Raw genomic sequence first — 16616 nt, forward strand, 5'->3', positions numbered from 1 at the left:
AAGCTTAGGTTTAATAAAATGTTATTTGCTGCAGCATAATGTATTAGATAGGTTACCTATCTTGTCTGCTTAAATAACAAAATTATAATTAGTCCCTCTCATTTTCAGCTGCAGGCATCTGCATTTCCCTCTTCATTGGGGTTATATACTACTTCCCAGACAAACCTAGGAAGCCTCCATCTCTCACTTCCTTCATCCGTGAACAACCCAATCCGTTTGTAAAAGACATAAAAATCCTTTTGAGGTAAGTGCTCTCCTTGACAAACTTTTAAGCATGGTTGATAGCTATAACATTACTCAAGATGCTAGCAAATAGACACAAGTAAGCAACATTGAAATAGGGAGCAAGTTAGGAAAAGTGATCATAAAGAAATGAGTACAATATAATGTGGTTATATAAATTGTGTAAGAAAACAATCATGCGCCGATTCCCTGAAGTTACCCGAGGGCCACCAACTCTAGTGGCCTCGATATTGACAGGAAGCAGGACCTGATTAATATAGATTGGAAGACTTTTAAACACAGAGGGTTGGCAGTCCTTCAGAATTCTTGACTCCAGCAACAGGTGGCCTCACACTGATTTATACTATCTGCTTGATGGGGCTCTGGAAGTTCTTCTACCCCCCAAGCTTGGCCCAAGGCCAGGCTTGACTTGTGAGAGCTTGGTCCAACAGGCGGTTGCTTGGAGCAGCCCCGCAGGTCCATATATTCACCCACAGCTTGATTGGTCTGGTACATCTTGAAGAAGACTATCTAGTTTTCTCTTGTAGATGTCCACAGTTGTTCCGGCAATATTTCTTGTACTGTACTCGCTACTAATACAGTATAGTAGAAACTAATTTTACAAAGTGTCTAGAAATATCTTGCTTTTAGCTCGGGAACATATTTCATAATTATATGAAGCTCATAGCATAAATGCAGTTGCCATTTCATTTTTTAACAAATTAATTTATGAGAGATTATGAAAAAAAAGCTTTATCAGTTTTAACACAGAAAAAATCAATTTTGTCGATACCTATTACTAAAGCATATATACACAGGCGTTCTCTGACAAAATAAATTTTTTTTTAGTCGAATACCAAATAATTTGTATTCAATTAACACCCACTGATAAACTACATGAGAAGGGGAATAGTAATATACACTACTGGTATATCGGTGAAAATTTAAAGTGTAGCATCAAATAAATTTATGAAAACTAAGGTGTGCACAAACTGTTTAGTGAGAAGACTTTACAAAATGAAAGGAAGGAATATCTGGGCAAAAATATATATTAGTGACTAAGCTTAGTCACTGGTGCAGCTGTACTAATAAAATAATAATGCATAGTGCAGTATTTTATTAAACTTCATTGATTATTTGATTGCTCATGCTGCAAGCATTTGCAAATGCAATGGACAGTGTGGAGTCCTGGTTATTTCAGACTATCTAGTCCGTTGTACTGGAGTTTTTATAAGCAAAGATTGGTGGTGTTAAGAGCATATTTTATACAATGTATTGAACTGTACTGCATTTGTGAATTATTGAAGTTTCAAAAAATATTTAGGGCTGAGGACATTAAATAACATCATACATTTATTTGTTATTAACTATTTGTTAACATTTTGCAGTAACAAAAATATTTGGTTGCTAGTGGTGCCATACAGTATTACCCTTGGGATCAATGTAGCCTGGTCCAGTGTCCTTGACATCAATCTCGCTCCATTCGGCATTTCACAGGTTAGTAAGATAGTTTCATATAATAACATATGATTGCGAATTAGACATAAATAAGTGTTCAAAAGCATCTTCACATAATTTTATTGCACATTTAAGAAATTTAAATAAATAAATTTGCAATACTGTACTAGGAATGTTAAGGAATTTGCTGGCATAGAAACGTTACTTAAAATTAAAACATGTTATTTTCCCCTTATACTGCACAACACATCAGTAGCTGTGGTGAATAACTGTAGAGGAATTGCACATCACAGCTATTGGTGTGTTGGAGTACTGCACAAGATTTAAAAGTCCCGCGGCTACATGGGGTTCACATAAGCTTCCTCAGAGCTCTTGTAAACAGACACCTTTAAAAAAAATAAAAAATCATGGTCAAAATTTCTGGGTGTCAGTACTGAGTGAGCCACCAAGACTGGCACACTCAGCATGAGCTAACAGCACTGCTATTCAGCTTGTGACCACAGCATCGCCTAAAAATGTCAAAATATATATGAAACTGGTATTATTTAGCGATGATAGTATTACAGAAGGCTCCCCCCCCTTGTCTGTGATAAAAAAGACCAGGATTCTGATAATAGGATTTCCTTCGGTCCTGGTGGTAGGTTTGTTCGGTTGCAGCCATCTCCTTCGTTTCTGGCGAAGAAAGAGACGGCTGCTTTCTGGAGGTGTCCTTGGGTTGTTGATGCTTTGTTGGTCAGGCCGGGGGTGCATCATGTGTTTTGTCCGGTTGCGGCTTCGCCGTATTTTACACGCCCCGGCTTCGGTGACCGGGGATGCACTTTGGATTGACCCAGTTTCTCTCTCTCCCTATTCCCGGGCTCGGGTCTCTCAGGTTGTCCACAGGGTTATTAAGTCTAGCCAGCCTGTGGTCTATCCCTGTGCCCATGACTTTCGTAAGTTTGCTGCTTGGGTTATCTTGGGTTAACATTCGGGCACGGGGTTTTTGGAGGTTGAATAGAGTCCTGGCCTCTCGCTACCTTGTCAATGTCCCTGGACCTGGTAGGGCCTGCTTTGCATTGGGTCAGCAGTTGCAGCCAGTTATCTTGACTTCGCGTTGAGGAGTGAGGACCGTCCGCCTCCCGGGCGAGTCCCTGTTTTTCCTTGTCTTTGGGTAGTTGGCTCTGGGGGAGCCAACGGGGATACCCCCAGAAAACCAACGTTGAATGTAATGAAATGCCATTTTCTGGGTGAGTCCCGGAGGCTCCCCAGCATCCCTCCCTTTGGTCTGTGGTTTTTTCACGTGTTTTGACCTCCAGTGTTAAGAACTAGTGGTTGGATCGCCGGCACGAGGGTCTGGGGTTCCCCCCTCCCCCCTCCCGGGGAGGGGTGGATTGCGCAGACAGGGGCGCGGCAATGTGATGACGTCATGCTCTTCTGCTAATTTTCGCTTGGGGGAGTTGTGTCCACTCGTTCGGTTTTCGGTACCAACAGTTTCACCAGAATAGGGGGTTTGTTTTGGGATGCCCACCTTTCTGGGTGTCAGATCCAGTCGATGGCAGACATGGAATACTCCCAGCCACATGGGGTTTCTATAGGCAATTGCTCCTTGCGCCTCTCTGAGACATTCAGGTTCTGGCTTGTGGTCCCCTGTAGGCAAGAACTCCATGCATATAGACTGATGCCAGAAACGTGTACATATCCATTCAGTCTGAATAGCTCCGGGGAACCTCCGGGACTCCCCCAGAAAATGGCGTTTCATTGCATTCAACGCTGGTGTTTTATCACAGTCGGGGATCTTCTGTAATATCATCGCTAAATAATATTTGTTACATATATTTCTGGGGGAAGCCCTGTCGGCTCCCCTGGAGCTATCCAGGCTGATATTGCTAATGTCAGACTTTGGCATCAGTTATGTGTATGGAGTTCTTTTAGGCCTACTGGGGACCACGAGCCAGAACCTGGCCCCCCTCAGAGAGGCACGAGGAGGAATAGAAACCCCCATGTGGTTGGAAGCATTCTATGTCTGCCATTGACTGCGTCAGGCACCCAGAAAGGTAAGCATCCTTAACCCTTAACATGCTCGGGGTTTAATATCATGTCATCCCCACAGGCGCATGTCATTTTGAAAAAAAAAAAAAATATTTTTTCTTCCTAACCTGTTAATTTGTGTTCACTGATCACGGGAAAAATAATAAAAAAATCGTAAGTGGCATATATTGCCCGCTATAGGGCGGGGAAGTCTGGCAAATTATAGGCGCTGACTCAGCGTGCGTCCCAGGCAGTCTGTTGCTCGCCAGCTGTCAGGCCAGAGTTGCCACAAAGAGATAATTACCGAATTATTTCAATGTCTCTGATTGATTTTTCATACTTTTTTTGCTGTAATATTATTCAATAGTGTGTAGTTTGATATATTTATATAATAAAATGAGTGAATCATTGCTGTACTCAAAAATATGGTATGCATATTGTTGATTCAATTTTGTTCATCAATCAGTGAACAAATACTTTGTCGGTTATTACATTATAAGCACAGGTTATATATAAGTATCTGCATGTTTTGTTCACTATAACGAACCACTAAGTAGCTATTATGAGTCAAAAAGTAACGAGGAGTGACCGCCGTTTACCAGCCAGCCACTCCCGCCCTCCCTCCAGTCATCTGACTCGCCCACATTCTCCTCCTACGATAATGTTTTTGCTATAATTCACTATATACAGACGTTATATATAAGTATCTACATGTTTTGTTCACCATAACTGTACATCTAAGCTTGTATGGTGAGTAAAGGCACAAAGATGTGGCTACTCACACAGTCAGCTGATCGGCAGCCGCCCTCAAGGCCAGACGCACTAATATTTCTCCTCCAACAATATTGTGTGGTGGTATTACGCTATATACACACATTATATATAAATATCTACCTGTTTTATTCACCATACTTGTACAAATAAACTGGTATGGTGCCCAAAGACCATCGTGGTAACCAGTAAACCACACCGACGCCACCGCCCTCACCAAAATGGCGGCTCCAAACCTTCTCTTGCTGTTTATACCCTCTATACACACGTTATATATAAGTATCTACATTTGTGTTCACCATAGCGAACCACTAAGCTGGTATGCTGAGTGCAGTCAATAAAAGGTGGCCGCACACAGTCAAAAGACATCGCCACCACCCTCCCTCCCACAGCATTACTCCTCCCTCCATGGCGCACAGCGCTAAATATCACCACAATCCTGCTATTATCAGAACCCTGGTCAGTTTTATCACAGTCAGGGGTCTTCTGTAATAATATCATCACTACATAATAGCATGAACAAGTATAATTTGGCATTTTTAGGCGATGCTGTGGTCACAAGCTGAACAGCAGTGCTGTTAGCTCATGCTGCATGCGTCAGGCTTGGTTGCTCACTCAATACTGAGGCCAATAACACCCGGGAGTTTGGCCCACGATTTTTTTTTTAAATGGCGTCTGCTTACAAGAGCCCTGATGAAGGTGTGGTGAACCCCGTGTATCCGCGGGCTGTTTAAATCTTGCGTAGTACTCCAACACATCATATGACGTGATGCGCAGTTGACTGGAACAACGTCCAGCACGTCATATAACGTGATGCGCACTCTAAGGGTTAAACAAACTCCTATTCTGGTTAAGAAATTGCTACTGAGAGCCGAATAAGTGGACAGAACTCCCAAATTAAAAACGAGCTAACGAGCATGACGTCACCACGTTGCCACATCGCCATCTGTGCATCTCCCCCCTCCCCCCTCCCAGGGAAGGGGAAGGGGGAGCCCCAGACCCCTCGGGCTGGCTACCCAAGACCCCAGTTCTGAGGCTGACGCTCTAGGCAGAGGTCGTATGCTCTGGCTCCAGACTTGGTTTCAGCTCTCTTCCTTGTGGCGTGGTGGTTGTCTTTTAGGGTGTTTGCGAGCCAGGAGTACTTATTCAGTACTCGGGCTGCATGTGCCTAGGGTTTCCTTCCCTAGATGCCCGGTAAGTACTGCCTTTGGGGCTTGGGGCCACCTTCCACAAGTTCCTTGGGTTCTGCCTCTGCTAGGCTGTTTACTGCTCGGTTTTTGCCCGCCCTTTGCGTGCTAGGGTGTTCTGACCCCCTTGTTCACCTTAGGGTAAAAGGCAGTTTGCACTGGTAAGGGTACTGCGCAGCTTGTTTTCACCAATCATAGCGCCCGGCTCTATTCTGCCTGGGTACGCTGTCTTGCGGGGTTTTTCTTTTTTCTTTTTGTTGCCTGCCTGGTGGGGGAGTCTGCCTTGGTTCTTGCCCCCTGTGTACTGAGTACTCTTCTCTATTTCAGTGGTACCCCTTGCTTTTTCCCCGTGAATGTACACATCTTGGGGGTTCAGTTCTTGGAAAGTTGTTTGGTAGACTTGGGCACCGATTAGCAGTACCCTGTCTGGGCTTCCCTGAGCATGAGTTCCGTCTCTTTGGGGGTGGTCGCTTCAGGTGACTCGTTTGCCGAGTTCTCGGGGTTTGGCTCTCCTGGCGGTTGACGTTCAGGGGCTGTCAGATGTCCTGGCGGATGGCCTGTCTCTGTTCATTCCCCTATCCATGGAATGGACGGTCGACACAGACTCGTTCAGTTGGCTCTGCCTGACATATGGGCACCTAGAGGTGGACCTCTTCGCAACGACTTGGTCGAGGCACTTTCCAGTGTATGTGGTGCCCTTCCCAGACTGCGATACCTTTCATAGCAGGCATCGACTGTGGTATCGATGCCTTTCGGCTGGACTGGTCGAGTTGGGGTTACCTGTACCTCTTCCCACCGGTTCGGTTGTTGTTCCGGGTCTTGGTTAGCTCAGAGAAACTTACCAGGGATTAGTAGTCTTATTGGGTCTTTGGTGGCCGGCCCAGCCCTTGTTTTCAGGCGCTTCTTGATCGGTCAGAACACGAGGGTCTTCCTGCGGCTCCGCCTCTTTCAGCAGATCGATCCATTCTAGTATGTGGCTGGTTCAATCTTCTCTGCTTCTCGCGTCTGGTCTTTTTGATTCGGGTTTATCACCATTTGTATAGTGATCAGGTGGCTCAGTTGGTGTCCCACCTGCAAGTTTCGTCTCGACTGCAGTACCATATGAGATTTCCTGGCGGTCTTGTTGGCACTTGTATCTTCGTAGGTTGTCTTCGTTTCCTGGTCGGGTTGTTCTGTCCTTTCTCTCTTGGTTGTTTCAGGACCGTCTTCTTATGCCTGATACTGTCACCTCGTTTCGGGTGGTGCTGGCGGAGCCGCTGCAGCTTGCATTTGGGGTGGATGTCACTTCTGCTCCATTCTGCAAGCTTTCTCGGGCTTTGTTTTCACCTCCGACCTGCTTGTGCACCACCTGAGCTATCCTGGTCATTGCACCAGGTGCTCTCTTCTCCCTTCTCCTCGGTTTCGGGTGTCCCCCTCGGTTCAGGACTGTTTTCTAAGGCTCTCTTTCTTGTTGGCATTGGCCTCTGGAGGTCAGGTTGGAGAGTTTCATGCTCACCTATGGCGCAGGGGTTTCTGCTCTTTCGGTCCTGGTGGTCTTTTCTTCATTTGCAGCTGTCTCTTTCTTTTCTGGCAGCAGAATGAGTCTGCTGCTTTCCGAAGGGGGTCCTTGGGTCATTGATGCTTGGTTTGTTTGGCCAGGGGTACATCATGTTTTGACTTTGTGGCTCTTCGCCGTTATTTGCGCGTTACGGCCTTTGTGGCAGAGGATGCCCTTTGGGTTGACCCAGTTTTCCTTATTCCATATTCTAGGGCGCGGGTCTCCCAGGTTGTTCGCAGGATTATTCTGTTTAGCCAGCCTGCGGTCTTTCCCCCGTGCCCCCGCCGTTCGTAAGTTCGGCATTCGGCTGCTGTTTTGGTAATGTCCTGACCTATCTTTTGGGCACGGGGCTATTGGAGCTCGAACAGGGTCCTGGCTGCACGTCACCTTGTTAATGTTCCTAGTCCTTCTTGGGCGTGAATTGCCTTGGGTCGCAGGTTGCAACCTGTTGTCTTGACTTTAAGTTGGGGAGTGAGTGACGACTGCCTCCCGGGCGAGTCTCCTTTTTTTTCTTATCTTTGGTTAGGTAACTCCGGGGAGCTGAAGGAGCTCTCCATAGTAAACCAGCTTTGAATGTAATGAAACGCCATTTTCTGGGTGAAACCCGGAGGCTCCCGGGCATCCCTCCTTCCCTCCGGTCGGTGGTTTTTCGCGTTTTTGATACTCGGCCTCTGAACCGAGGAGAATTGCCGGGATGAAGGTCTGGGACTGCCCTCTCCCATCCCCCTCCCGGGGAGGGGGAGGTTGTGCAGACGGATGCGCGGCGGTTGTGGTGACATCATGTTTGTTTCCTTGTTTTTGATTGGGGAGTTCTGTTTGCTAGTTCGGCTTTCAGTTTGCAATTTTTGACCAGCAGTAGTTTTTGAAATTCCTACCTTTCTGGGTGTCTGACCTGGTAGATGGCAGACAAAAACTGCTTCAATTACACGGGGGTGTCTTTAGGCCATTGCCCCTCGTGCCTCTTTTGAGGGGGGGGGGGGGGGGTTGGGCCAGGTTCTGGCTCTGGTCCCCGGTAGGCCTAGAACTCCTTCGATTGACTGTTGCCACGGTCTAATATATACACATCAGCCTGTTATATCTCTGGGGAGCCTCCGGGTCTCACCCAGAAAATTGTTTCATTTCATTCAATGTTTTTTTTTTTTTTTTTTTTTTTTAATATCTGTGATCAGGGAAGGGTATTTAACATTTTCAAAAACAAAAACAAATTTTTTGCCAAGAATTTATTTCCTGTACACGGGGGAGGGGGGGGGGGTGTTGCCATATTTGGAGCCCGAGCAGCACAGTGGTTAAGGGTTGATGCCCATGGTTCAGTCTATAATTTCAGATTCTAACTGTATCTTTTGTTTCTTTTATTCCCAAAAAATTGTCTCGATAAAATAAAAATTCTGTAATATTATTGTAATGCCTGCTGATTTATGTATTGAGTAACAATTTTATAAAAATAGTGAAGACTAAGGGCTTGCATTAAAAAACTCTTCTGGCAATTACGTAGGGTTGCAAATCCTTAGCATATCCATTTTAATTATGATTTGTAAATACTTTCCAATACTTGTATTTTTAGTTAATCTGATTTGGTTTTAGGTTTTCATATTAAAAAAAAATACACAAGAACTAGTTGTATACTAGTTGGCACCGTATACTACTATACTAGTTGGCACCGTATACTACTATACTAGTTGGCACCGTATACTGCTATACTAGTTGGCACCGTATACTGCTATACTAGTTGGCACCGTATACTGCTATACTAGTTGGCACCGTATACTGCTATACTAGTTGGCACCGTATACTACTATACTAGTTGGCACCGTATACTGCTATACTAGTTGGCACCGTATACTGCTATACTAGTTGGCACCGTATACTGCTATACTAGTTGGCACCGTATACTACTATACTAGTTGGCACCGTATACTACTATACTAGTTGGCACCATATACTACTATACTAGTTGGCACCGTATACTGCTATACTAGTTGGCACCGTATACTGCTATACTAGTTGGCACCGTATACTGCTATACTAGTTGGCACCGTATACTACTATACTAGTTGGCACCGTATACTGCTATACTAGTTGGCACCGTATACTGCTATACTAGTTGGCACCGTATACTACTATACTAGTTGGCACCGTATACTGCTATACTAGTTGGCACCGTATACTACTATACTAGTTGGCACCGTATACTGCTATACTAGTTGGCACCGTATACTACTATACTAGTTGGCACCGTATACTACTATACTAGTTGGCACCGTATACTGCTATACTAGTTGGCACCGTATACTACTATACTAGTTGGCACCGTATACTGCTATACTAGTTGGCACCGTATACTACTATACTAGTTGGCACCGTATACCACTATACTAGTTGGCAACGTGCCATCAGTACCAATTTTCTTGCGGATGAAAAAATCAAAATCAAATATTTAGTTGACTGATTTTTGACAATTAAAGCTGAAAATATAGCTAATAATCTAGGCTTTTAATATGGCAGTAGGAAAATGATGGAAATGACTGGCACCCCCATAAGAACTCTGTTTTTTTTTAGTTTACATTTAATAATAATAATAATGGGTTGAATATTATAATAATAAGTGTTTGAAGGTAACAGCCAACATGCAAATGAAGAATTAAGATGTTGATTAATGTCTTTCAGGATGAAGCCAGCTGGTTGGGCGTTTATGTAACATTAGGCGGTGTTGTGATGGCTATATTAGGTTCCAGATTTTCTGACCTTTTATTCGGGTACATGAAGGTGACAATTATGACGCTAATGGTGGTTGCGACAGCAGGATACACCTGGTTTCTTCTAATAATGAATCATTGCCTTCCATACAACAAAGGTAAAGTACAGTTATGTATTTTAACTGATGGCAATTTCTTTGTATCGTTCTCTTACCATGAGTGATAGTTTTTGTCAAATATATTCAATTTTAATGGGTGACTCAGACCATATTTCTGTGGGGAGCCCTGTTGGCTCCCTGGAGCTATCGGACTGATAATAGCTATATTAGTCAGATAGCTCCAGGGAGCCTTCAAGGCTTGCCCAGAAGATGGCATTTCATTACCTTCAACACTGGTTTTATATATTCACTCATATCCTGGATACCAAGGATGAATGGCAAATCATTAGTAAAAGATGTTAATGTAGCTTTTATATATTTTTCACTTCTCAAATGCATATGTAAATGGTTTCATAGGGGTGATTTAACTGATAACAACTCTCTCATTTGATATTTACCTGAAATTATGAGGGTCACTGATGTCGATGGTGAGGATTTTTTCCAACTGGATTTTGAATTGAAGTAATGTCTTGGCATTTACAGCTTCAGTGGGTAGGCTGTTTCTATGGGTTTATAACTCTATTGGTGAAAGGCCTCTCCTGTTTTCTGTGCTATATTAAGGTTTGTTGATCTTGAATCTGTTCCCTCTTGTATGTATTACAGGCGATAGGGGGAGGGGGGGGAGGCTTGCGCTGTTTGCTCACACTTGGTCCCACAATTTGTGGGTGTTTTGGGTCGTTTCCACCAGTCTTTGGCGGCGTTTTGTGCCTCCTCCTCCTCCAGGGGATTTGGGGGTCATGGTGCAGGCTTCTTCCCCGGCACTCCTTCGGGTCATCTTCGAATGGGTGCGCTTGGGTGTGGTCGAAACGACTCCGTGCCTCAGGTGGGTTTCCCCACCTATTTCCAGTGACAAAACGGGACTGTGCAGATCTACTGTTCATTCTGGACTTGTCCCATCTGAAACCCCCTAGATTCCTTGCCCCACCTTTCGGATCACTACTCTCACAGGTCTGGCTTCTCTTGGAGTCGGGTGCCTGGATGGTGTCCCTGGACCTCAGGGTACACCATCCACTGTCATGGTGTCATTCCTGCACGATGGGGGAATTCGCAGCAGTTTGGCTGTCGCTTCGGAGGGTTCGGGTTTTTGCTCCGGGGGTTCATTGTCTGAACCGCGGTGGTTCTCTTTGGTCCTTGGCTCTTTGCAGCTGGTCGCTTTGAGTGATTCGTCTGCTGGATTCTCGGGGTTTGGTTCTCTGTGTGGTTCATATCCAGGGAGTGTCCAACGTCCTGGCGGACAGCCTGTCTTGGTTCATTTCCCTGTCTACAGAATGAACGTTTGACGCCAACTCCTCCAGTTGTCTCTGCCGGACGTACGGGCATCCAGAGATGGACCTCTTCGCGTTGGCAGGGTCTAGGCACCTCCCTATATGTATATGTGGCGCCCTATCGCGACTGCAATGCTGTCGTGGTGGACGCCTTTTGGTAGGACTGGTCAAGGTGGGGTTCCCTGTACCTCTTTCACCCCGTCCAGCTGTTGCTTTGGGTCCTGGATCATTTGGAGACTTGCCATGGGTGAATAGTCCTATTGGTCTGTTGGTGGCCACCCCAGCCTTGGTTTTAGGTGCTGCTCGGTGTTCGAACCCGAGATGTTTTCCACGGCTTTGCTTCTTTCAGCAGATCGGACCGGTCTGGTACATGGCTGGTTCGATTTTCTTTTCCGCTCTTTGTGTCTGGTCTTTTTGATGGTTTATCACCATTTGTATGGTGATCAGGTGGCTTCGTTGATGTCCCACCTGAGAGCTTCGTCTCGACGACAGTATGAAGTTTCCTGGCGTTCTTTGTGCCATTTTCTTCTTTTTTGTAGGTTGTCTTTTATTTGTGATCGGGTTGTCTTGAACTTTTCAGAACCCTCATTTGATGCCAAATACTGTCGTCTCAAATTGTGTGGCGCTGGCAGAGTGGCTCCAGCTTGCGTTCGGGTGGGTGTCACTTCTGCCCTGTTCCATAGCTTTCTTGTGCTTTGTTTCACCTCTGGCCAGTTTGTGCTGCCTGAGCCATCCTGGTCTTTGGACAGGGTGCTCTCCTATCTCATCTCTTCTCAGTTTGTAGTGTGTCCCGTTTGGTTCAAGATTGTTTTCCCAAAGCTCTTTCTGTTGGCATTGCCTTCTGGGGATTGGGTTAGTGCGCTTCATGCTCTTCTCTGGCACGGGTTTCTGCTCTTTCGGTCCTGGTAAAAGTTTTGTTCAGTTTCAGCCTTCTCCTTCTCTTGCGAAGAACGAGATGGCTGCTTTCCAGAGGGTCCTTGGTTCATTGATGCTTGATTGGTCAGACCAGGGGTGTGTGGAAAACCTTCCAACATATAGTTTACTATAAACATAAAATAATTAATAATTTGGATGAATATTATTGAGTGGACTGTATGAATTTTAAATGTTAGATAATGCCACTTCCACAAATTTTGGGGATAGATTTAATACTGCTAGATCTAACTAATAAACATAATATATTGCATAATTTCAATAATAAAATTTTATCAGGAAATAAGGGTTATGGAGTTAGTAAACTAACTACAATATCATAACAAGTAATGATCAGCTTAGCTGCCGAGTAGATAAGGAGAAGTGTGTCTGACAGTCCACCGAAATAGGTAATTACAGGATTCTACCGAAGTTAATTACCTAAGTGTAGTTACAGGATGAGAGCTACGCTCGTGGTGTCCCCGTCTTCCCAGCACTCTGTCATATAACGCTTTGAAACTACTGACGGTCTTGGCCTCCTCCACCTTCTCACCTAACTTGTTCCTACCGTCTACCATTCTATTTGCGAAAGTCAATTTTCTTATATTTCTTTGGCATTTGTGTTTAGCTAGTTTAAATCTATGAACTCTTGTTCTTAAAAGTTCCAGGTCTCAGGAAATCTTCCCTATTGATTTTATCAATTCCTGTTACTATTTTGTATGTAGTGATCATATCGCCTCTTTTTCTTGTCTTCTGGTTTTGGCATATTTAATTCCTCTAACCTCTCCTCGTAGCTCTTGCCCTTCAGTTCTGGGAGCCACTTAGTAGCATGTCTTTGCACCTTTTCCAGTTTGTTGATGTGCCTCTTAAGATATGGGCACCACACAACTGCTGCATATTCTAGCTTTGGCCTAACAAAAGTCGTGAACAATTTCTTTAGTATATCGCCATCCATGTATTTAAAAATCTCAATGTGATGGCGTCATGGACATGTGGTTCACCAGTCAAGGTGATCTGCTCTCGTCGCCTTAATTCCACGCTGTGAAAGGCATAAATTGTAATTTCTATTGAACTACAGTTACATTAACTAATACCCATTGAAGGAATTAACCGATTCCCAGTATTAGACTTACTAGGTTTATTTGATTCTACATCCTAACGATTGGATAATCTATCACTGTGTTCATGGCCATAAAAATGATAAGATTACTCATCCAACTGGACGTGGTGTCCTCGATGCTAGGTGAAGCAGGCAGCAACGTCTGGAACTCATTAACCCTTAGGCCGCTAAGAGGCTTTTTGCCTTCTTCACCCACAGGCGCAACAAAAAAAAAATCCAAAAAATTCTTTTGTCTTATAAAAGTATTTGTGTCCCTGATCACGGGAAAAATAAAAAAAAAACAATCGTAGGTGGCATATTTTGGGCGCAATATGGCGGGGAAGTCTGGCAAAAAAGGGGCGTTGACAAAGCAGGTGCCAGACGAAGTCTGCTCCGCCCGAGCTGTCAGACGGGAGTTGCCACAAAGATATTACCTAATTATTTCAGTGTGTCTGATAGTTTTTTTTTTTTTTTTTTTTTTTTTTGCAGTAATATTATTCAGTAGTGTGTATTGTGATATATTTATATAATAAAATGTGTGAACCATCGCTGTACTCAAAATTATGGTATGCATATTAGTGATTCAATTATGTTCATAAAACAATAAACAAATAGTTTTGCTGTTATTACACTATATACACATGTTATATATAAGTATCTGCAAGTTTTGTCCACCATAATGAACTACGAAGTTGGTATTGCGAGTCAAAAAGCAACAAAGAGTGGCCTTCACTCACCAGCCAGTCAGCCACTCGCCACCACTCCCTCGCTCACCTCCTCACTTGCCAACATACTCCTCCAACCATACTGTTTTTGCTTTTATTCACTATACACAGATGTTATATATAAGTATCTACATGTTTTTTTTTCACCATAACTGTACATCTAAGCTTGTATGGTGAGTTCAGGTGATAAGAGACGTAGCTACACACAAAGTCAGCTGGTGGCGGTCAGTCACTGGTTCAAGGCCAGACGCACTAATATTTCTCCTCCAACAATACTGTTTGTGGTGTTATTACACTATATACACACATTATATATAAGTATCTACGTGTTTTATTCACCATACCTGTACAAATAAGCTGGTATGGTGCCCAAAGACCATAGTGGTCACCAGTAAACAACATGACATGTTATGCAGGCGACGCACCGCCCTCACCAAAATGGCGGTTCCTAACACACTCCTATTGCTGTTATTACACTCTATCACATGTTATATATAAGTATCTACATTTGTGTTCACCGTAGCGAACGACTAAGCTGGTATGACAAGTCCAGTCAATAACAGGTGGCCACACACAGTCAGCAGACGACGCCACCACCCTCCCTCAGCATTACTCCTCTCACCATGGAGCATAGTACTAAATATTACCACAATCCTGCTATTATCAGAATCCTGGTTAGTTATATCAGTCAAGGGTCTTCTGTAATACTATCATCGCTAAATAATAGCATGTATGTATATATTTTAACATTTTTGGGCGATGCTGTGGTCACAAGCTGAACAGCGGTGCTGTGAGCTCATGCTGCGTGCACCAGCCTTGGTGGCTCACTCAGTACTGAGGCTCTCAAACTTGGGAATGTTGTCTGCGATTTTTTTCTAGTTGGCGTCTGTTAACTATTGGTTGTGGCTGGACTATAGCTGCCCCTATCCCTTGCGGGGCATTTAAAATCTAGCACTAGACATTCCAACATCTATTGATGTATTGCGAGGTATCGGTAAAGTTACCCCCATCAGCTATATATGTATTGCGCGGTCTAAGGGTTAATGCACGGATGATCCTTATATTTTGCAATGCTAAAGGGCGAGCTTCTCGAGACACCAGCCAATATGGCTATTACTCAGCAAAAGATGGCTTAGATTTTCATCCCCTTTTTGTCCGTTGCTGTTTGCAGAGTCTGCGGTGGTGCATTTTCTGCAGGCGGCTTCATTAGTTGACGGCCTTTGTTGAACTTGTAGGTTCTCCAGGGAGGCCATGGAGGTCCTCCCCGGAAGGGTCGTGCCAGGTTTCGGGGTTCCTTCGGTCATCGTAAGCCAGTAGTGCCAGATTCGAGGCCGGCACCTCCTCGGAGCTGTCGGCGTCTGGTCGGCGCAGTGATTGCTCTCGGCGTTGGTTGGGCTCTCGTAGGGGTCGTCGGCCATTTTGCAGGTTGCCCCGTTGATGGGGCGAAAGGGGGGAGGCTCGCGCTGTTTGCTCTCGCTTGGTCCCACGATTCATGGGCATTTAGAGTCGTTTCCTACGGTCTGCGGTGGCTTTCGGAGGTATCGAGGCTGGCAAGGCGGGCCCTTTCTCCTGTGCTCTGCCAGGTCATCCGGAAGTGGATTCGCTTGGGTGTGGTCGAATTGACAACGTCCCTCAGGTGGGTTTCCCCGCCTGTTTTCAGTTCCGAAACGGGACACTGTGGATCTGCGATTTCGGAGTTCTGTGCCGTGGCGCCTCCCCGAGCCCTTGCTCGATGTGTTCCCGGATGCCTCGTCTCTCTTGGCTGGGGTTTTGTGACAAGTGCTCATCAGGCCAGCCAGGGTCGGTGGGGGTCCGTCCTTCTGTCGAGCTCACAGTACGGCGCGGGAGTTTGCGGTGGTGTGGCATTTGCTTCAGAGGATTCGGGTCGCTCGAAGAGCAACGATCCGGCTCTATTCAGACTGCTCCCCGGTGGTTCATTGCGTGAACCGTGGGGTTCAAAGCGGTCCTTGGTTCTTTGGGGCTGGTTGCTTTGGGTGACTCGTCTGCTGAGTTCTTGGGGTTTGGCTTTTCTGGTGGTTCATGTTTAGGGGTTGTCAAACTTCCTGGCGGACGGCCTGTCTCTCTTCATTCTGTTTTTTCACGCAATGGAAGGCCAACGCCGACTCGTTCAGTTGGCTCTGTTGGATGTACAGGCGCCCAGAGGTGGACCTCTTCGCATTGGCGTGGTCGAGGTGTCTTTCAGTTTATGTGGCACCCTTCCCAGACTGCATGGCTGTCGGGGTCGATGCTTTTCCGCTGGACTGTTCGAGGTGGAGTTCCCTGTACCTCTTCCCTCCGGTCCGGTTGTTGCTCCGGATCCTGGCTCGGTTGGAGACTTACCAGGGGAGTAGTCCTGTTGGCTCCTTGGTGGCCGGGCCAGCCTTTGTTTCAGGCACTTCTTGCTCGCTGTTCGACCCAGAGGGTCTTCCCCTCGGCTCCGCCTCTTTCAGCAGATCAGTCCGGTCCGGTACGTGACTGGTTCGATCTCCTCCTCCACTCTTCGCATCTGGTCTTTTAGACGCGGGTGTATCACCACTTGCATGGTGATCAGGTAGCTTCTTTGATGGTGTCCCACCTGCGAG

At 45.4% G+C, this 16616-nt stretch overlaps 1 protein-coding gene across 2 annotated transcripts in view; it reads left to right on the forward strand.

Annotated features, from left to right (window-relative positions):
- LOC123764085 (solute carrier family 49 member 4 homolog) overlaps positions 1 to 16616 on the forward strand; it is a 73522-nt gene that overhangs the window by 45076 nt on the left and 11830 nt on the right. For both annotated transcript variants that reach the window (XM_069329846.1, XM_069329845.1), the window contains exons 8-10: positions 109 to 244; positions 1611 to 1719; positions 9847 to 10033. In XM_069329846.1, the coding sequence (XP_069185947.1) occupies positions 109 to 244; positions 1611 to 1719; positions 9847 to 10033 (432 nt within the window). The remainder of the gene's footprint in view (positions 1 to 108; positions 245 to 1610; positions 1720 to 9846; positions 10034 to 16616) is intronic.

Source organism: Procambarus clarkii, chromosome 23, assembly GCF_040958095.1.
Source record: "Procambarus clarkii isolate CNS0578487 chromosome 23, FALCON_Pclarkii_2.0, whole genome shotgun sequence".
Taxonomy (NCBI): domain Eukaryota; kingdom Metazoa; phylum Arthropoda; class Malacostraca; order Decapoda; family Cambaridae; genus Procambarus; species Procambarus clarkii.